Source organism: Azolla caroliniana, unplaced genomic scaffold, assembly GCF_043228905.1.
Source record: "Azolla caroliniana isolate FFs.n. ecotype wild unplaced genomic scaffold, voAzoCaro1.0.p SCAF_2, whole genome shotgun sequence".
NCBI lineage: Eukaryota > Viridiplantae > Streptophyta > Polypodiopsida > Salviniales > Salviniaceae > Azolla > Azolla caroliniana.
In genome coordinates this window covers 1,125,163-1,146,970 of record NW_028230437.1, presented here as the reverse complement: position 1 = coordinate 1,146,970, position 21,808 = coordinate 1,125,163, and the positions used below count along the sequence as shown (strand labels likewise).

At 37.7% G+C, this 21,808-nt stretch overlaps 3 protein-coding genes across 8 annotated transcripts; 1 reads left to right on the top strand and 2 right to left on the bottom strand.

Annotated features, from left to right (window-relative positions):
* Positions 1 to 3,174: 3,174 nt before the first annotated feature.
* On the top strand, positions 3,175 to 9,870 carry LOC147866982 (transcription factor LHW-like). 3 transcript variants are annotated; one of them, XM_087339782.1, is made up of 12 exons: positions 3,178 to 4,225; positions 4,905 to 5,090; positions 5,192 to 5,309; positions 5,395 to 5,436; positions 5,526 to 5,582; positions 5,696 to 5,788; positions 6,102 to 7,616; positions 7,711 to 7,812; positions 7,922 to 8,029; positions 8,113 to 8,238; positions 8,927 to 9,279; positions 9,580 to 9,870. In XM_087339782.1, exons 1-11 carry the CDS (start codon positions 4,137 to 4,139, stop codon positions 9,128 to 9,130), a joined length of 2,640 nt encoding a protein of 879 aa, XP_087195908.1. In that variant the 5' UTR covers positions 3,178 to 4,136; the 3' UTR covers positions 9,131 to 9,279; positions 9,580 to 9,870. The 3 variants fall into 3 exon arrangements, with proteins under 3 accessions (XP_087195909.1, XP_087195908.1, XP_087195907.1); XM_087339781.1 differs by having other exon boundaries at positions 8,927 to 9,293; XM_087339783.1 differs by lacking the exons at positions 8,113 to 8,238; positions 8,927 to 9,279; positions 9,580 to 9,870 and having other exon boundaries at positions 3,175 to 4,225; positions 7,716 to 7,812.
* Positions 9,871 to 10,845: 975 nt separating this feature from the next.
* Positions 10,846 to 13,035, bottom strand: LOC147866981 (transmembrane family 220 helix protein). Of its 2 annotated transcripts, none has more exons than XM_087339780.1 (3): positions 12,836 to 13,035; positions 11,711 to 11,866; positions 10,846 to 11,209 (listed from the first exon to the last, which is right to left on the bottom strand). In XM_087339780.1, the coding sequence occupies exons 1-3, from the start codon at positions 12,918 to 12,920 to the stop codon at positions 11,151 to 11,153; spliced, it is 300 nt and encodes a 99-aa protein (XP_087195906.1). In that variant the 5' UTR covers positions 12,921 to 13,035; the 3' UTR covers positions 10,846 to 11,150. The 2 variants fall into 2 exon arrangements, with proteins under 2 accessions (XP_087195906.1, XP_087195904.1); XM_087339778.1 differs by having other exon boundaries at positions 11,711 to 11,995; positions 12,836 to 13,030.
* Positions 13,036 to 13,418: 383 nt separating this feature from the next.
* LOC147866980 (uncharacterized) lies at positions 13,419 to 20,820 on the bottom strand. 3 transcript variants are annotated; one of them, XM_087339776.1, is made up of 6 exons: positions 20,768 to 20,820; positions 14,594 to 19,642; positions 14,463 to 14,507; positions 14,330 to 14,386; positions 14,158 to 14,237; positions 13,419 to 14,094 (listed from the first exon to the last, which is right to left on the bottom strand). In XM_087339776.1, exons 2-5 carry the CDS (start codon positions 19,498 to 19,500, stop codon positions 14,186 to 14,188), a joined length of 5,061 nt encoding a protein of 1,686 aa, XP_087195902.1. In that variant the 5' UTR covers positions 19,501 to 19,642; positions 20,768 to 20,820; the 3' UTR covers positions 13,419 to 14,094; positions 14,158 to 14,185. The 3 variants fall into 3 exon arrangements, with proteins under 3 accessions (XP_087195902.1, XP_087195903.1, XP_087195901.1); XM_087339777.1 differs by having other exon boundaries at positions 13,419 to 14,064; positions 14,162 to 14,237; XM_087339775.1 differs by having other exon boundaries at positions 13,419 to 14,237.
* Positions 20,821 to 21,808: the final 988 nt, after the last annotated feature.

Below are 21,808 nucleotides of genomic sequence, written 5' to 3'. Positions count from 1 at the left end.
AAAATACACATCTCACCATCTATAAGCTAAACGCCGCACTATGAATGTACATTCTAGCATTATTTGCATATTTTGTTGTCTAGAGAATAGTACACCATCATGCTAGCAAAGTGGAACATTACCTTCCCAAAACGAGCCATTGGTATGTAAACACCAAACCTAAACCTTGAGTCTAGCGAACAGTTTGGTCATTTCCACACGAGGATTAGGAAACCACCAACCAATAGGAGGGATTGACTTTTGAGTGTTCTATTGGCAAAACTCCCCAACAACTTCAAGTGTCAACCAAGGATGTGCCCAATAAGGTTATTTATATGTAATGAAGGATTGATTTAAAGCATGGACATTCGTTAGTAGACGACAAGAGCGTATAAATATCCTCATTGATAAGTTCCCTTTGGATGCATCACGTGACACACATGTTTGTATCCATGTGGATGTGTAAATACAACTTAACAACAATTCTCCTTACACTTCTTCTCAAGGTGCATGCATAGACAAGGAAGGATCATGCAATCATCCATCCATGTTAGCCCAATCGACACCATTCTATATATGTGCTTTGCCTTTAGATACCCAAATATGCACAATGTGTTGGCATGTGCACATGGGTATGTGTTTTTTCTAGGCATTATGTATATTGTATAACTACTCACTACTCGATACTCGAGTCAAACAATGGTTGCATCTCATACAATGTATCAAATTGTAATCTTGTAACTTTTGTCATCTCGGGGCTAAAAATTTGTTGACGCGTTTAAAAAAAGTAAGCAATGATTATAGTTTTCAGAAAACTTATGTGACTCCAAAAAATTCTTGATGTGTCCCACCAACTAGCCCTTGCTCTATAAAGCAATGATTACAGTAACTCAAAGTGCTTCACTATTGCCATTTCCTTTCTCATCCCTCGGTCCCGCTCCTATTTATGCCCATAGGTATATTTCAAGGAGCAACAACATCATGAAGTGTGTCATAGTTCCTTATCATCACATATGGAATTTAGGACCATGTTGCCATGTGATGATGTAAGGCTCATTTACAATTATTTTCCTTGAATTACCCCCCCTCTTTCACATGCCCATGTATCCACCTATTGTGTCGCACGACATAATCACTTTGCTGACTAAGTTTCTGTCATCGATATTAATGAAAAGCCGTATATTGAATCTCGTGGTATAAAAAACAATAACGATATCAAATCAGAACGATTGGTTGATTGAAAACAAATGAAGTTACCCTATGAGAATATTTTAGAAAAGAGGATGAGGGCCTATGCTGTGCTCATCCGATTTTTTGAAATCTTTGTTGCACGTTTGTATAACCTGTGTTTGGTCGCCATCTACCCATCTTTAACATTGTTAGGATGCTCATCTTGCAAGTGTTTGATCATTGCCCACCAAATGGTTTGGTAATTGTCTGCTTGAATTTGTGGTGCGGTTAATCACGAAACAAATATTTCAAAAAAGAGGGGCGGTCACAACCACGTTGCATATGTTAACCAATCAATTACCATACCATTGGGTGTGCAACGATAAGACGCATGCAAAATTATCACTTTGCTAAATCTAGGTAGATGGTGACAGAACAAAGGTTAGATGAGCAAGCATGCAAAACACGGGGGTCAACGATGATTAGTTACATTTTTTATGTGGATTGTGCAAGCTAGGCATTGGGTTGACCACCTATCCATTTGAAACAAGCTCCGTTAAATGGCAAGGGTGTGAGCAACGTGTAATATGATGGGCATGTTAAAATCCAGTTAGATGGCGATCAAACATAGGTTAGACGAGATCATGCAAGCATAAATATGTTACGTGTTTTGCCGTGGAGCCTGCAAAAGCTAGACACTGGTCGAGCACATAACGAATTTGAAAAGAGCTTTGCTAATATGCTAGTAATGGCCCATGGGTCAATGAGTAGCAATCATATGTGGGGCTCTCGGCTCGGGCACAAAGTGGGTTTCATGGGGCCCCGAGGGCTTGACTCTCATATCATCATCATCCATCATCATCATCATTCATCATTCATCATTCATCATCATCATCATCATCATCATCATCATCATCATCATCATCATCATCATCATCATCATGTGGTGGCCCTAAAAAGCTACCTACCCATACACATACACTTAGTGAAGAGCGAATAATAATAATAATAATAATAATAATAATAATGTGTCTGAAGAGGAACATTAGGAAAACAGGGGAGGAGAGAGATAGAGAGGAACATTTGGAAACAGGGGAGGAGAGAGAAAGAGGAAGAGAGAGAGAGAGGAACATTAGGAAACAGGGGAGGAGAGAGAAAGAGGAAGAGAGAGAGAGAGGAACATTAGGAAACAGGGGAGGAGAGAGAAAGAGGAAGAGAGAGAGAGAGGAACATTAGGAAACAGGGGAGGAGAGAGAAAGAGGAAGAGAGAGGGAGAGAGAGGAACAGGGGAGGAGAGAGAAAGAGGGGGAGAGAGAGAGAAGAGGCACAGAGGAAGAGAGAGAGAGAGAGAGAGAGAGAGAGAGTGGGCTGCAGGGGTCCTCTGTTCTGTCTGGTTTTGTTGTTCGTTCGTTGATGTTGTCGTCCGTGCGCTATATTTTGTTTCCATTTTTGTCTCCATCCATCCATTTTGTTTCGTTCTTCCCCTGCTTTCCTTCTTTCTCTCGATTCTGTCTGTTCTCCTCTTTCCTTTTTTTGTTCTAGGGTTTCCGAGCAACATCTTCTCCCTCGCCTTTTTAAGGTTTCCTGAAACCTCTCGCACTTTTCTTAAATTATTAGGGCCTCCCTCCCTCCCTGTTTTCTTTCTCATCAGATTTTAGGGATCTTCTCCCCCCCCACCCCCCAATCGGATTTTAGGGTGCTCTTTTTCTTTGTTTCTTTCTCTACATCAGATTTTAGGGTTTTAGCTTCCCAATTTAGTTTTCTTCATATTCTTGCGGCTTTAGGGTTTCCATATCCTCAACTGGCCAAGGTTCTTTCTCTCTCTGTCTGTTTTAATCTCTCTTAAATCAGAATTCTTGCTTGACCTTGCTTCTCAATGCATATTTAGTGTTTCTACATCACATTTAGGGTTTCCATACTCTCCTCTGGTACAGGATCACTCTATTTCTCCATTTCTTCCAAACTCTTCCCCCTATCTCCAATCGGTCGTGTTTATCTATCCTAAACCCTAATTCTTTGCCTTTTTTCTGAACCCCCCATCCTGAACCTCTATCTTTCCCCCACCAAAACCTAATCCTTTACCCTCCCTTATTCCTCACCATCATTGCAATTTCTATCTATCCCATATTCTGCGTGTTAATGCATCAGAATTCAAATACAGAGATCTGACATTGTTATTCATCTTCTTTGTTTTGAGTCTGAAGCAATGGAGAGCTCTAAGAGCATGCTTGATGTGATCAGAGCCCAACTCTTCTTAGCCACTGCTGAAGGTATAGTGTGATATAGGTCAATCAATCAATCAATCTCTCCCTGTGTCTGTCTGTTTCTCGATCGAATTCTCCCTAAGGGATGGGGATAAACCTTCCATTAAGCATCTCAGTTCCGCCGAGGAAGAAGAGAGCAAGCTTACGCCGGAAGCTTGCCGGACGAGGTTCGTGTCGGGCCAGTTAGACTTCTCAGATTGAGAGAAAAGTTGTCAGGTGGGTGGGTTTTGTTCACCAATCAAAACCAATACGCACTCCGGCTCTCGTGGAGCTGGGCCTATTTGTTCTCTGGCAACGTCCATACACTTTCCAGTGAATTCAGCACACGGTTTCTGGCACAGTCTGGACGTACATTTTCCTGGCAGGATTGGCACTCTTTTGAGCATAGTCAGGCATACATTTTCTGGTGTACTGGGTTTGCTTTCTCGATGGAATAATTAGCTTTTCTGAAGGAACCACATTTTCTTTCTGGATAAGTCACTTGTACTTTCTGGAGAATTACTAGTAGATGCCAAAAATCCATTCTTCCATACTTCTTTTCGGTTGATAATATTGCGTGCATTTTCTGGTGAAAATTCGGTGCATCTTTTCCAGAGACATCCTGAGCATTTTTCCTTGAAACACAAGCAGGAGCTATTTCCGGCAATATTGTATACACTTTTTTCAGCGGAACTTTTTGGAGTAAATAGTTTTTTGGTTCCCGAGGATTTGAGCTCAGGGCTTATGACTCTGCAGGGGGCTCTGAGAAGCTTTTGTTTGAAGTCGGGATGGTGCTATGCTGTTCTTTGGAAGTTCAAGTGTCAGGATCAAATGTAAGCATCATTCTCTTTGCCTATGTTGTTTTCAAGATTCCAAATGAACGCGACTGTAATTGGCACAGGTCTTTATCTATGCAGGCACCTGATTTAAAGTGTAACTATGAGGTTAATGTGATTTAATGTTGTGGTTCATGTTGTGTTTAACGATGCAGTTAACGTGATTCAGTAAGTGCAGCTATCTAATTGATCAATGCTAGTATGTAATTTAACTTGAATTTATTGATGTGGGTAAGTGTGGTTGATGTAAATTTAACAATCTAGTTATGTTATTTAACTATATAATGGTGAATCTCATCAACCTCTATTCGTGTTCCAATCACTTATTTCCTGTTAACCTTCATATTTGTTCTTTACATTTTAATGATGATTAATGAAATTCATTTTTCTTATTATTGTTCGCGTTCACACAAAGCAATTTATGAAGGCAGTTTTGTGCTGTCTGTTTTGACATTGTTTTCTCGTTAATTGATTGGAAAGTATTTCTTTTGCTACATTTACGATAATAAATAAGAATCATGTGTCTTTTCCCTTCCTTTCAAAACATTTGTTGTCAAGCTCTCTTATTTTCAATTTATCCACCCATAAAATTTGTTGTTTACGATATCAGGAATGAAAAATATTTTGCTTTACTTTATTTATTTATTTGCCTCTGTTGGCAATGGTTTCCATGAAGGGTTTTGAACTGGGCGGATGGATTCTACAAGTGCGAACCACCAGATAGTTGCGATACCAGTTGCTTTGGAATCAGAGGAAACCCTCTTCAAAATGCAAGTTCTGTCTCTGAAGCAAGTTATTTGGAAGGGCTAATTGGGCGCGCCATCACAAAAATGACACGTTGTGCTCACTTTATGGGGGAAGGGTGAGCTCTTTCTTTTCTTTAATTCATCTTTTACCCCATCTGTCTCAGCTGAATGAGGAATGAACCTTATAAACTGGCATATATTGTTGGTAATCTTGTAGTATTATTGGGCATGTGGCTCTTTCGGGTAAACATCAGTGGGTCTTTGCTGATGGGAAAACAGATGGTGAATTGGCAATAGCATCAGCAAATGCTGAAAATAATCAAAATCTTGAAAAGGTAATTAATTTAACTAGTGTTTTATGTGTACTTTCTATGACTAAACATTTACACTTTGTTAAAAATGATGATTATTTTTTAACAGTACCCATCAAGCTGGGATTCACAGTTTGCTGCTGGAATCAAGGTATGTGTGTGTGTATATATATTTAGAAGCATTTTATTCAAATCGAGATTTACTCATATGTATGATGAAGAGGTTTTGTGATTTTTTAGACAATTGCAATCATTGCTGTTCCTCAAGGAGTTGTGCAACTTGGCTCCACTCAAAGAGTAAGATCTTTTATATATATTTACCAAAATGCAAGAACGTTGTTCTTTTTTGAATACCTCTTGTTTCCTTCTTAAATGGTGAGTTTGGGATAATTGTTTTGGTGCACTGTTAGATAATGGAGAATATAGAATTCGTAAACCATGTTAAATCTGCTTTTGGAGCCCTTCAAATTGTGCCAGGAGCAGTTCAAGCAATGAAGCCAATGGTTAGTAGACTTACATGAATGATGCTGGGTGTAACACTGGAAATCATTTATAAATCACATAGTATGACAGAAATATGTAGATTTGCTATTATAAATTTGTGCCATATTCTGTTTGTTTCCTATTATTTCATGTATGGAAAGGAAAGTTGGTCAATTAGTAAATAAATGTTTCCCAAACACTGCTGAAAGAACTGACTTAACATTGATGTGTTTTTCCTTGTTGCTTGTACTTGATCGCAGGCTTCCCAAACACTGCTGAAAGAACTGATTTAGCATTGATTTGTTTTTCCTTGTTGCGTGTTCTTGATCGCAGGCCACAGAGTTGCAATCACTCACATATGGGCTGCATGGAGAATCTGGTGATATGGAAGAGGAATTTAGAGGTTCAAAGGTGTTGACAATTGGAGAACCTACAGAGGCTTTCCATGCTATTCCACATAGACTTGTAATTGGATCAGATCTGCAAAATTTAGGAACATTCTCATCTGCATCACAACTAGATATGACCAGTCAATCTATCTCATTATCGAGTCAAAATTTGGTTACCAGTCATGCCAGGGAGATGAGCAATATGCATTCGAAAAAGAGCTCTACACATACATCTCCATTGATATCATCATGTAAACAAATTCTGGGATCCGAAACATATGTCGTTGAGCCAACATATTTACACAATAGTATACTGCCAGAGAATTGCACTGCTCTAAATCAATTGAATGTCGACACTTTGGTTGATAATGAGATTTTGGATGCTGAAAGATGTTTTGCTTCAGTCAGTGGGGAGAGTTTACAACAGCCAAAAGTTGTGGTTTCGAATGTAGTACCGGCTTTGAAATTTAATTCTAATGTCTCCGCTACAGCTTCAAATTATAGTATGCCACAAAGGCTGCTGGTAGATCAAGATCCTTTAAGTTCTCTTGGAGCCAAGACTTTATGCAACGGTGGATATTTACTTGGATCAACATTTGATGATGTGTCACATAGCACTTATTCTGTCAGAGAATGTCATGATCAAAGCAATATGGATCCAATCCCTCATTCTGGAATCACTGGTGAAAATGAACTTGATCTTATCGGAAAAAGAAAAACTAGCAAACACGTGTGCTCCTTCGAAATTGGAGACGAGTTATCACAGGCATTGGGTCTGGCATTCAGCCAAGTCCATGAAAAAGATGACACTTCGAAAAAGGTAAGGACCATGCAACAGACACCGGGAAGAGCATATGGATTACAAGAACAGAATATTGCTGACATAGTGCCAAACTGGGTTTCAGGCTTCGTGAATGAGGAGTGGCCCTTTCTAGAAAGCAGGCCTGAGCCATTGTTGGATGCTGTGGTAGCTAATGCATCTAGTAGTCATCACTCTGCGTCTACAATAGCAGATGACATCCTATCTTCTAGGACATATTCAGGGATGGACAGTGAAATGTCTGTCCCGAATACTATGAAAGAAGCAAGTTTCAAGCGTATGGGATGCAATCCTTCTTCTCAAGATTGTCTCCCTCAAGATTTTGTGAAAACTTTCCCCACTATATCTGGTGTCGATGCACACACTTTGAAGAAAATGGGCCAAGATACCATCATTAGTTTTAATTCATCTGCTTGTCACTCACCACTGAAATCAATCCTTAGTTCTTGGACAGAAGACATGCAAAGTATGAAGTCTGATAGTACACAAGCTTCGCAATCAAAGAAACCTGAAAATTTAAGCAAAGCCAGTAGAAAAAGGGCGAGACCCGGGGAGAGTACAAGACCAAGGCCGAAAGATAGGCAACAGATTCAGGACCGTGTGCGAGAACTGAGGGAAATCGTTCCCAATGGATCAAAGGTATTTCTCCAGTACTTTTTATGATATTTGAATTTTGGCTTTTGTTTTCGTAGTGACAGACTGAAAGATGCGGCAACTTCTCATTCTTTAACAGTGCAGCATAGATGCATTACTCGAGAAAACCATAAAGCACATGCTTTTTCTGCAGAATGTGACCCGGCATGCTGACAATCTAAAGAAAAATGGAGAGCTTCATGTAAGTTTGCTTAACCTTTTATGTCACGCAATAGCCAAAAATAACATTGTCTATATATGTATATTTGTTGCCATTAAATTGTTTGTATGAGGACGATGTGCTATGACAGGATGATGTGGAGAGTGGTGCAAGCTGGGCATTTGAATTGCAGGGTGGAGAAACAGGGCATCCAATCCTTGTCAAGAACCTCGACCAGCCTCGTACACTACTTGTGGAGGTAATCGAGGCTATCAAACTCTGTCAAGGAACAAAATTTCTAGGCTTGTGATTCTGACGATTTCAAAGATGCTTGTGCTACAGATGTTCTGTGAAGAAAAGAGCCATTTTCTAGAGATTGCCGATGTAATACGAAGTTTAGGGCTTTCAATCCTCAAAGGTGTCATGGAATCTCGTTCTGAGAAAACTTGGGCACGGTTTATTGTAGAGGTATTGACTACAAAGGATATAATCATGCTATTAAATCTGCCGAAAGTATATGTTTTTTAAGTTTAGGCATTGATAGTAGTATTTTTCTTCAGGATTCACCCGTCAGCCTCAATAGAATTATGACAATTTTGAAAACATAGTTGTAATGGAATGTATTTTGTCCTCTGTGAACGTCTATACATAGATATATGTATGTTTTGGGTTTAGGGTATTGTCTGCAGTCCTTTTAATCAGAATTGACATTGTGACTCTAGGTAACCTCATTTTTAGTGTGGCCATTTGAAATAGAACTCTAATGGAATTTATTTTCTTGTGTGGAACTTGTAAATTGTGACTATTATTTCGAATGCAGTGTTGAATACAATTTTTTTACTGGTACAGATTTACCAGCATCAGCACTATTGAATATAGATTTGTTTTTTGTTTGTCTTCAATATATCCACCTTTGTGTAAACATAGTTCTAATGTAATGTATTTTTGTTGTGTCTAAAGTAGTTACTATATATGGAATCAAAGAAACATTTGTAGCAGACGAAATAATATTATGAGTATAGCTGTTTAATCAATATGAGTTTAATGTTTTTTATGTTTTCAGTGTGTTCACTCTGTTGTTCGTTTTATGTAGTGTTTTTCCAAAGGTTTTGTTTGTTTTTCTTCTAATGGTAGCTATGGAATGTTATGGGCACAGGCTAACAGGGATGTGCATCGAGTCGATGTCATGATGTCGCTGATGCATTTTCTTCATGTCAACGATAACAGCACATCTTCGATGACCGTGGCAAGTCATTTATCAGTTCCGCATCGATCTCAACAAACAACAGATAGTAGTAGCAGTAGCCGCTCACATACAGAAGCCATATGTGGATTTCCGCAGCATTCTCTTCATCCTTGAACCTTTTTCTTCCTTCTACACACAAGAAACACAAATATATACTACCTTTTTTGCTTCCCTGAATGTTTTTCAAATTTGATCGCATAGAGATGTTGCGATGGGAGGTTCTTATTATTATTATATTCTTGGAGATCATCATGAAGCTGACGGTAGAATGCTGAAGGTTAGTTACACTTTATCCCTTTTCAGTGAAAAGCACCAAAATATCTTTAACTTCTGGTATTTATCAAAATACTCCTATGTTGCTTTGGGTACTTACAGAATACCCTCAAATTTCAAAACTTACCAGAACACCCGTGTTCATAATATTCTACTGGGGTATCATGGTAACTTTTGACAATGGGGGTATTTTAGTTGTAGCCAACAAATCAGGACATTCGTCCATTTTTTATTCGATTTGTGATTATATTTGAAACTAGTTTCTCATGCCAATGCCTTTGCATTGATAGGTCGGCTCATCAAGATGTGGCGACTCTTATGTGTTTGTGCTATCTTTGTTTATTCCCAAATCCAATGAAATCATGTCTTAACATACAAGGCTACAACCTGACCGAAGTTGTACAATTTATACATATAAATCCCAGATATTTACCATAGGTTACCTATATATAATCTAATAGAGAAGGTAGTGGAAGATAAGAGATCATCTGATGTAATGAAATGTGTCATTCTTTGACAACCTTGTAATGACCAACACCATGTAACCCATATATAGATAGTAAAAGAAAAGATTGAGCTGATGTGATGAGTTCATAACCTAATACAATCAATTAAGATATAGAATTTTCTGGTCGGTAAACTCAATAAGAGCTTTGCATTGTATTGTTAATGTTCTCCACTGTAAAGTACCTTTCATAAATGCCTATCATGGCAGATATATTTGGTGCAAGTATATGCAAAGCAACTCATGTGCTCCATGATTCAAGCATAATTAACACTATCTTGATACACAAAGGAAACAACGTTCATCTTGGGCCTGCAAGATTAATTATAAAATGTTCTCATTGTATACTAATAATATACTATTATATGACAAAATGGGAGGATGGTTTTGATGCAACTGTAACTATTACAAAATCAAACGTACTCTTGGTATCAGGTATTTAGATGTGTGGAAGAAAAGCTGAACCAAATAATTCCCCTGCACCTCAAGGGAGGTATAGACAATAAAGAACCTTGCCTGTGCATACATGTTGCTATGAAGCAATTCAAAGATATTCAAAGACATTCTTTGCAATTGTGTAATGGAATGTACAAAATCACATCAAAGATATTCACGAAATTGACTTGGGCTCCATGATTAGTTTTCCACTCTAGCACAAAAGTATATGGGTATGGGATATGTTCATGAACTTAAAGTAGGGGTTCCATGATTAGCATTGCACAGGTTTTGACATCAAATTTCATCCCATTTATACTTTTAACACAGTAAAGATTCTAAACATAGTAAGACCACACATGAACACCATTTTTATGTCATAAAACAAAGAGGCTATATACATCTCGTGGGTTGAAGTCTCAAGAAATGAGTTTTACATGCACTTGAAAAATTGACACTAAAGAGAAGCTGTTGGAGCTCAAGGCATTACTAATGAACTAAAATATGAAAGGTTGTTTATCTTACCCATCCATAAGCTTCTCTGATATTATCTCATGATTGTGACCCATTTCATCACTAAGCACTTTCTGTGGGTGACTGTTAATCCTTACAACTTTGTAAGGAAAGCTTTCAATTAATCAAAACAAGAATGTGATTCAATTTCTTACTGTTGCAATAAACCTCACATAATCTCAACGTCCCAATTTCCATTCTTTGAAGAACAATACTTCAAGAAACCATTTCAAAAAAGTCTGAATGCCCATAATTTATAACACCTTAACAAATTGCTATATATTTCTCAACATTGGATATGATTGTTCTATATTCCAAGAAAGTTATTGTACAGTCCTATCAATTCCAAAGAACCTACAAATACACCGTCGTATGCTACAAGGTTCTACAAGTCAATGTTGTGGCATGCTATGAGCAGCAATAGGTTACACATAATCCTATGCCCATAACAATGAACATCCATATAGCTGCACAGGAATCAAAGTTAATAAGCACAAAAGTCTCATTGACAACACGAACGATGACAAATTGACAAAGACATTCAGTCACGAATGGTTTTAGTTCACAATGCATATTCACTTTTCGTATCATCATGCAATATGGATGCAAAATATTATTGAAAAGGAAAACAGTTAACCTATGATGCCATAGACAAGAAACTTGTTAACCCTTGATCTGCCTTCTACATCATTAAACCTTAATTGACAGAAACTTCTTTGTTGGTAATTCAAAATGGAATCTTAGGCATATGCAGACTCTAATCTTATGTGGTACAATATTTACCCACAAATTGGTTTCCAACCATGAATGCTCACAAGAGAAAACAACATTTCCACTCTCAAAACTAGCATTAGCTGCAATCACCTCATTTGTGAACATAAAAATTCACCATTTTTTTACCATGTCACGAATGCAACGAACATGCCCCACATAACATGCATGAAGAAAATTAAGAATATACTAGTTACCTAGAAAATGCAACTTGCTTGTTTTGGTATTCAACACACTTTGAAGTTGCAATGCCATGGTGTAGGCAACCAGAAAACTTCCCCATCTTTCCCTGACGACTCTTTGTTGCATGTCCATGGAAAACAATGCGTCCATTTCAATGGCCTCAATAATCACTTTGAAGAACAGCAGAAGCCCAAACAATAAAGTCAAGATAGTCCAAAGGGGGTACTTCTTTGGTGTCAATGTATGCATCAAGCTTACAAGGCTCGCAGAGGCATATAAAGGAAGCCAAAAGTACCAATCTACAGTGAAATTCAGCATAATATTTAGATTCAAGTCCCATAAGCATAAATCTAAATTTACAAAGCAAAGTGACATGCTATATAATAATAATAACATTAGCTCAGAATACAAGCTTCTTTGGGTTGAACAGAAGAACACGAAATTTGTCTTTCTCCAGAGCACATTTTCCACAACATCGGTGTCCTAACGAGCATTGTTTGTCGAACCAGAAAATATCGATCTTCCTTTCTCCATAAGTTCTTTCCAGAGAGAGAAGTACTGCACACAATGTATTTTCCCTGCGTGTGGTAGCCCATGCGGTGGACTTTCATTCAAGTACAACATCGATGTCTACAAATCTGAGCGTGCTTTGATATGTTTTCCAGTGGGAATCAACTTTCCCCTTAACTTAGTTATAACTAAATTGGTTTGTCATTGTCTTGAGATGGGATAAACCACAACCATTTTCTCAAGATGTAATCTCTTGTACGGTCTCATAGGCTTGTGGAAGGTGACTAAAAAGAATGAAAATCAATTACAGACAGACACACACACAGAAGACTATACAGACATTCACATGAAACTAAAAGAAAAGAAATCTCTCTCTCTCTCTCTCTCTCTCTCTCTCTCTCTCTCTCTCTCTCCCCCTCCCTCCCTCCCCTTAACTCTACAAGACAGACACAAGACAGTAGGGGAAAGAAGATGCAGACGGAAGAAGGAAGGATGAGAAGGGGAAGAAGGACAAAGAAAAAGAAGAAGATGATGATGATGGTGAAGAAGCGGCAGCCATATATCAGAATCGGAATTGGAAGTAGAATTGAGACATGACGATTCTCTATTGGAATTTGAAATTATAATACCCGTGTCATTGAGCTGTACAGAAGCAGAGTAAGCGAAAAGTATCACAGCAAAGATGTTGCTGAGTCGAGAAGTTACGCATTCCATCAGATCTCTTTCGTTCTTTCTTCTTATGGAAAAACCCTAACTTTTCCTATCACATGGAGCTGAGCAGTGAGGAAGCCATTTCCGAATCTGAGACAGACAGTCTTTTACTTTCTTTAGATCGTTGACAACCAAACAAGGAGAAAAAAAAATAGTAATAATTTAAAGCCCAATTTTTAATACCTTTGAAATTGAGAAAATTTTGCTTCTGAGGTTTTGACAAATATCACATATTTTGTCTTTGAATTTCTTCTTAAAGTTCTTGCATTTACTACTAATCTTTCCATTTCTCAATCATCTTCGCTAATTACCTTCATATAATCAAATGACCGATGACCAAAACTATGGATTAGCCACCCAGGCATATTACACACTTTCGTTCTTGCACAGAAACTCAATTCTATCATATGACTATATAATCAAAGATACGCATCCATAACATACACATAACACCAGTCTATTAGATAGAGAATTATAAATTTCATTATTAATGGATGCCAGCTACAATGGATACAAAAAGGATACTAAACGATTCTATATCATTTTCCCCAACATAATCTTGATTATTGGATAAGAGAATTACAATTTCATTCTCAACGTCAAACAAGAATAAATAGATGCACAATGATACGAATAAAAATTTGAAAGCAGTAGATTGCCAGGAGTGCCCATGTTCTTCAACTTACTTTGTGAAGAATAATCCCCACCTATTAACTTCAGATGGCAAGGGTAGCGAACAATCTTCTCAATTCTCCATACCCATATTGCTTCAACACCTTTTTGCACAAGGGCTTAGCATTTGATGGAAAGAGAAACATAGCTGTCCATCCTTGCAGTGAGACTCCATGCCAATGTTAATGAGACCTCTGTTTTTGCCATTCTTCTGGTTCTCTCTTCCATTATCTCTTGATCAGAAGATGTCAAATTCTCGCCTTGTCGCAGTGCACTCTGTAGCCATTGTTTTGCCTATGACGGCAATGCATTCATATTGATGTCAAACAAGAAAACACATGGCAATGTGTTGGCTTCACGCATGTTAGCAAACCATTCATACTAACACCAGTAAAACTCATGATAATGTGTCCTAATGCACATGCTAGTTATACATTCAGGTTGACATCAGTATAAAGATATGGTGACCATGTGACTTCCCTAGGCATGGCTTCACCCACCTTAGCTACACATTCATACTGATATCAGTAAAGAAGAGAAGGAAACAATGAGATTTCCATCTGCATACCAACCAACGAAGGTAAGCCTCCCCTTGTTTAGCCCAATCTAGTATGTTGTTCCAGGCTGTTTTCCGATCTAGGACGCCTCCTGCAATCAACAAAACCCCATTGACTTAGCCACCTATTCATACGAATATCACTAAAAAGGTGATGGCCACAATGAGACTTCCCTCCGCATACCTTGCAGTAATCTCTTGACCCATTGATGTAAATAAGCCTCCATCTTGTCCGGTAAAGCTGTAAATTATTCCTGTTAGATATAGAGACATAAATAATATGCATGATGAGATGAGGAAATGAGTCCTTTGTATACCTTGACGTTAAGTTGTCAAGCTGTTTTTCCAATCTAGCATGCCTCCTGCAATCAACAAAACCCCATTGATTTAGTTCCAACTTCTAGAAATCTAATAACGTTAGTTCTATAAGAACCCAAATGTGATGTACCTTACGAGTTTGTCACATAGGTCAACATATCGATCTAGATCAACCTCACACTGTAATCTATTATCTGAGCACGCCTCATTTTCACCCAATGCTAAGGATGTGTCATCTCTCCCTAGCATGCTACTAAGAGACTGCTCAGTCTCACTGCCATCATTTATTGAAGGTTCCTGTCTTAAATCGACAACAATTTGATTTTCCAACAAGCTCTTATGTATCTTGGCCTCTGAAGTTCCAAATTTCCACTCTTCCAGCTGACCAATTTCAGTTTGAACAGATCCAATACCTGTATTCAATGTTTGGCATAATTTCTGAAGCTGCAAATTTCCTACTGCAACTGCCTCCAGTTTCTTGTGCAATTCTGCACTAGCTTCAATCCTTGATCTTAATGAAGTGTTTTTTTCATTTGTTTCAGTGTTTGATCTCACTTTCACACTCATGTCATGCAGCTCAACCTGAAGTTTATTTCTCTCATCCACGACTTGTTCTAGAGCTGATTTTATCAGTTGGTTCATATTTTTGGCAAGCAGAGAAGCTCTGTGGAACTCTGACAAAGGTAAGGAACATGATTCCTTTTCTTCATTAGAAATGCCAACCTTACCACACAAACCAATAAATGGTGCTGTATGACACTGAAATGGATCAAACTGGTTTAATGAATCTTGCAGTAGTAGCAGAAATTTGGATAAACTTCCATGAACATCCTTCCCATTCTTCTCTTGAAAATTTCTTTGCAGATTTTTAATAGCTGTCATTAATTCATACTTTTCATTGATATCCTTTTCCTGAAGAATTCTTTGCAAATCTCTGGCGATTGCAATGGCATCTGAGTCCCTTTGTGTGATTGCAACAAGCTCATGAGTCTGTGTTTCTTTTGCATATACAACCAACAAAGCATCCTTTGTCTTTTGTCTAACAATATCTTCTCTGTTTTTCCTCTTTTGTTGTTCTAATTGCAGTCCCTTCAGTGCTGCCTGCAATTCTAGAATCATAGATGACCCTTCCAACTTTCTGCTGTCTTCATAGAGAACTAGTTGTGCTGGTTTTGAATCATTGCTTAGTATTTTTACATGATCCATGTTCTTATCCTCTGCTTTGACACCACAAAAACGAAATGAATCCATATCCTGTAAACATATCATAGATTTCAATGCCCAAAGTTCCTCATCTTTAGTCCACATCAAATGCATTTCTTTCACAATTCTCATCACGGCAGCCACCTGAGCCTCGATAAAAAGTTCATTCCTGTAATAAGACTCCACCTCAGCTTTCAACTCACTTACTGCATGTTTCCAATCTGCATTTGATATTTCAAATAATTTTTGTTTCTCCTGAATCTCTCCTTCAAGTTGATTTCTTGAAGCTACCATTGCAGTCTCTATGTCTGCATGCATGGTATATATCTTCTCTTCAAGACATTTACAATTTTCTTCCATGATATTTGACTTAGCTAATGCCCTACTGATCGCATCATCCTTACTTTCTATCTCTTCTCTTGTGCTTATTAAATCCATTTCAGCACTGTTTAATAATTGCCTCAAATGTGTTATTTCAGCCTCTGTATCATGAATACTCCTCGAAGAGTAATCAAGTTCCTCTTGGAGTTTATTCATACGATTTTCTCTTTCCTGAAGCACAATTTGCATGTTTTTCTGGGTTTCTGTTAGCTGCTGTATTTCCTCTGTTTTTAAAAATATTTCATTGGCCATCGTGTCGAATTTGCTTGTAAGCATTGCATTTTGTTCTTGCATAATCTCTGCATGTTTCTCAGCATTTTCTATCTGATTTTTCATATACAACATGTTTGCAGTCAGTGTTTTCTCCTTCTCAATGTAGCATTTGAGCTCCGCCCTAGCACCAGTCAATTCCATATCTTTACTGTCAAGCACTAATCTCTGTTGCGTGAATTGTTCTTGCAAATGGTCAAACTTACACTGCAAATCCTTAAGAGCACTGTCTTTTGCAGCCACCACTTGAGACAATGCAGCCCACTTTTCCTTTTGTGCTGAAACCTCCTGGATGGCAGCAACAAGATCTGATTCAAGTTCAACCTGTTTGAAAGAAGAGGATGCAATTTCTTCCCTTGCTTCCGATAAGCTGCACTGCAGTTTCTGAGCCTCCACTTTGAATAACTCATCAGCAACTTGCAAATTTCTTTCAGCATCTCTTAAATTCTTTGATGTCATGTTCTCATTGACCCGCAAGGTTTCGAATTCATAAAGCAAACATTCATACTTAGACCTCTCTTCCTCCAACAAGTGAACATAGTTTGCTATCTCTGACTTCAAACTATGCATAGCACCTTCCGTCATTTTCTCTTTTTTCAACCTCTCCTTATTCTGTTCCTCAGTAACTGACAGTTCAGCTATTTTGGCTTCCACCACATTGCCAATTCTTCCATTTTCAGCTACCAGTTTTTCTCTTTCTATGTTCCATTGGATCTCCTTCTCTTGCATTCTCTCAAGAGCTTGAATCAATCTCTCAATTTCTGATTGATTAGTGGCTTTTTTCTTCAGAAGATTCTGCATATAACCATCCATTTGCATGAGCTCTTTCCCTTTTGCCTTTAAAAGAGCTCCCACATCAGACAAATTTTTCTGCAGTTGCATCTCTGCTCTCTCTTTCTGCGCCAAACTAGTCTTTGCCTTGGAAACCTCATTGGCCAACTGTTCAACTGCCCATTCAGAAGCAAATAATCTTTCCTCCTTTTCCTGAAGGCATGTGGTAGCCTTTACAACATTAGTTTCCAATTCCTTCACTTTTTCTTCATATTTGGCTATCATATCATGAGATAGCATAGAAGCCTCCAGTATTAGCTGTAAATTTCTCAGTTCTTCTAACTTTGATGCAATGACCATATCTTTTTCGTCAATAATACTGCAGAGTTTCACTGCATTTGATTTCTCGCTATTAATCTTTTCCAAAAGGACACCTATCCTCTCTTGCAAGGCTATAACTGATTGCTTAAGCATTCCATTTTCTTCTACAACGTTTGTCATTGTTGAATTGAGCTCATAGAGAGCACATTCATTGTTTTCTGAGCACATCACTAAATCCTTAAACTCTTCTTCTTTCTTGTGCATCAATTCAAGGGCCTGTGAAAGTTTTTTATCAGAGGCGATGACATAATCTCCCCGTCCCTCTATATTTGGCCCAAGCTTAGCCTTCGCAAATTTTAATTCTTCTGTTGTAGCACGAAGCTCTACTCCGATTGATTCCTTGGTCTTCTTAACTCTTAAAACCTCCAGCACCTTTCCAGAAAGAGATGTATTTAGGTTCACCATACTCTGTTCCAAGTCACTAATCGTCATCTGATAAATATTCACTTCTTCTTTCAATGAATCTGTTTGAGAAGTGAGTTTCTCGTTTTGTTCATCTCTCAGACTCAGCTCCAATTGCAACAGATCAATTTTCTCTACTTTCTGATTAAGAATGCATCTCTTTTCCTGTAATACTATTATCCAGCTATTTTTCTTATTTATAGACTCTGATAATGTCTCCTCGTGAAGTTCATGCAATTCAGAGTCTTGTTGAGACTTCCGTATTGAATCCATGCTAAGGGTCTCACATTTACATTTCACATCGTCCCACCTTACCTTCTCTTCTTTATCGTGTAATAAACTATCGTTCATTGTTTCAATGATCGGTTTTTTGAAATCATGCAATTCTACATCCTTAGTAGCGACAGCATCAAGTAATACTTCCATTTCCTTTCTGTTTTGTGAATCTCGTGCTTGCATGTTCTTCTTCAGAACTGTATTTTCTTCATGTAAAGAGTCCATACGCTTTTCTATCTCAGACTTCAACTCTGATCCTGGCCATCGTTCTTTCTCTGTAGCCTCATTCAAGCTCTCTGATTCACCTTTGAATTCCTCCAACCCCTTTTCCATTTCCTTCTTATTTTCCAAAGTCTTCTCAACCTCAACTGCAAGATTCACATTAGGCCAAGACATGGCATATATCTCTTCTTCTTTCGTTAATTTAATATGATTGGTAAGCTGTATCTCATGAGCCATCATAAGCTCTTTCTTTAATTCACTTGCTTCTATGTCAGGATTATGCTTAGAATCCTCCTTAGTTCTCAGTTCATAATGCAATCCTTGCATATCATCCTTCATTTCTTCTATCTTTGATCCATGAGAATCCAAAGACTCATGTCGTGTACAAGCTGTGATTGACATTTCCTTCTCGTGTTGTTCTACAACACAAACATCTTTCTCTAATCTATTTTCTGATTCAATTTGCAATTCTCTTAATTTTTCTGAATGCTCTTGTTCTAACATAATAGAATTCTGATGAAGATATTGTAGACTGCTTAACTGAGCTGAAATTTTACTAATTGTCTCCTCATTTCCAACCAAAGATACGTGAGCATTGTCAAGTGCTTTAGTTTTACCTTGAAGTGCATCAGATAATAGATTGATCTCATCTATTTCACCCGTTCCAATAGACTGGAAAAGAGAACACTCTGCTTCAGTGAGCTTCTCAGCAAGTTTTTGTATCTCTTCTTTTCTTTTAGAGGATTCTTTGATAATTTCCTCATTAGACTGAGAAAGGCAATCTGCATCAGAAACAGCCTTTGAGAGATTTTCCTGAAGTCCTAGAACTTTCTGCGACTTCTCCTTCGGATCATTTTTGCAGTCACCAAAAAGCTTCATAAGCCTACTCTTTTCATCCTTCGATGTTAGTTCCTTTAATGTAACCATCTGGGCAACATTTTGGTTCACCTCTTCCAGCATTTCAATTTTACCAGAATCTTGAGTAAGCATTTGTTGTGAGTCACAATTATATTGTTCCTCTTCATAGGACACGTTACAATCCATTTCTATGGGTAAATTCATGTCCTCTATGTCCTCATAAGTATCAGTTTTATTAGTTTTACATAAATGATCTTGAGCTTCAACAACCATACCTTATGACTCCCTATGGAACAAAACCCCTATTACAAATTGCTGTTCTAATCATGTAATTGGCAGAAGTTAACCAGTCATTCAAGAGATAAGTGGATATAATGCTAGAGTAATCTCATACCCAGCCATACCTCATGGCTACCTGTGGAACAAAATCCATATTAGAAATTGATGTCCTCATCATGTAATTGACAGGAGTTAACTTCTCATTAAAGAGGTACGCGAGTATAAGGCTACAGTAATCTCGTATCCAAACTATATCCTAAGCTGACGTTTTTTATGTACAAGGATGCTTAAGCACATTGATATAGCTCATAAAAGTAATCATGGCTGGCATAGTGTACCACCCATAAGAGTCCTTGCCAGTAACATAGCTATCCTGACTGTGGTTGGTCATAAGCCCCACACAAACACTAACTGCCATATCTCTAGCCCTGATTTGATTATATCGCATATTAAATATGCAATTAAACATTCAATGTGAGCCCGCAGAAAGAGTTTCCTGGCATATTCGTAGGTACCGAGACATATCCATTCTCCCCAAAGAGGATGTATGAATTTATGTGGTGAATAGTGTGAAGGAAAGGGGTGCACACACGTAGGTTGCCCTTTCTATAAAATTTTAAACCCTAAGAACTGTGAACTGACTGATGATATGCACATCAAAGACTAAAGTGCAAACAGACTCATAGATAAGCAGCCCTTTATACAGCTCTAAAGCGCATGACATGGAACTTGAATGGTCTATGCCTGCGTCCAAACAAAAGGTATCCAGACTATACTCCAAGAAGCTTTATGTGTATGTTGCACTTCATTTAATCATAATAATCACAACCAAACTATTGATATAGCTATTCATAAGTCCGTCTGCTAAGAGTAATTATCCCACCACTAGCTTTCATATGACTCCAAATCGCACTACATTAAATTTGTGTTTACGCCTATGTAACGAGCATTGATGATTGGAAAATCTATGGTCCTAATTATATCCAATAAATGCAGATACAAAATGTGTGGTTCTAACTATCGATGCTTATGCTCTTCAGAGACTGGCAATGATCAGATGTTACCATAGCTATTTGTGACTAATTGATAAGTATGTCCGAAAATGTAACGGTTAATTCTTGGGAATTAGATCAAGCTCTTCTCCCAAATAGATATCCTAAAAAACCCTAGGAAGAAGAAAACGAAAACGAAAAACTTTAAATAAAAAAATGGAGCATTTCAAATCCATACGTAACAATTGACAGATTCATGGATTGCATACCTTCTATCTTTCTTATTTCACTGTGTGCAAATGTGGAGATTTTCTGTCATCATATCCCTCTCTATCTATCTATCTATCTTTCTTTCTTCCTCCTCCTCTTTCTTCTCTCTGCCTCTGTCTCTTTTCTTCTTCTTCGTTTTCCTTCTCTGTGTTTTGATTGGCGCCTAAGGGCTTTTGAAAAAAAATGTTATACAAAAAGTAATTACCGAATATACCCCTATGCTTATCAAAATTCACAACATACCCCTTCGCATCATATTCCCATCCGAATGCCATGACCAAATTAATTAGCGTGATTATCCGACACTCATTGATGCATCATCACTTATTTGCATGTATTGAACTTAACATAATTACTCGCTAATGTCAATTGTGTTGTGCATTGATTTTGTTCTTCATGGTGGTGCATCCAATGAGTGAGCATTTATGATGGGCGATTCATTATGCAACTTTTGTTTTTTACGTAGTAGTCTTTTTTGGAAGAAGTTGTAACAACATGATTTTCACTTAACTATGCTAATACGGTGTCATGAAGATAGGTCATTGTCACTTTTCAGGATGACATTTTGGTAAATATTGATCGTTATCGTTATATTATAACACATTGATAATGTGTCTATCTTTTATTTTTGTCTACCTTCGATTCACACTCATGAGTTGATGGTTAACCATTGAATATGAAAAAAGTTACTATGAATTGTAGCGCATTTCTAGATAAGGACAAGTCATTGCATATTGATGAGGAGGGGATTGGCAACTTTAAGATACTCAAAGATGTGGTCATGTTCAAGGATGACATTTTGATTGCTTGAATTTTGCTGACCCACAAGGATTGCACATGGATATGGGGACCTAGTTCCATACATGGATAGATGTTAAAGACAAGGTTGTCCCTTAAGGTTTGATAGTGCATTGAAAATGTAATACTTGTGCCATAAGGATGAGCATGTTGATTCCTTATTCTTTATGAATCAATTACTCATAGCCTATGATTACAATGTAACTAATTAAGTATATTAGCAATTAAACTACATTGTTTCT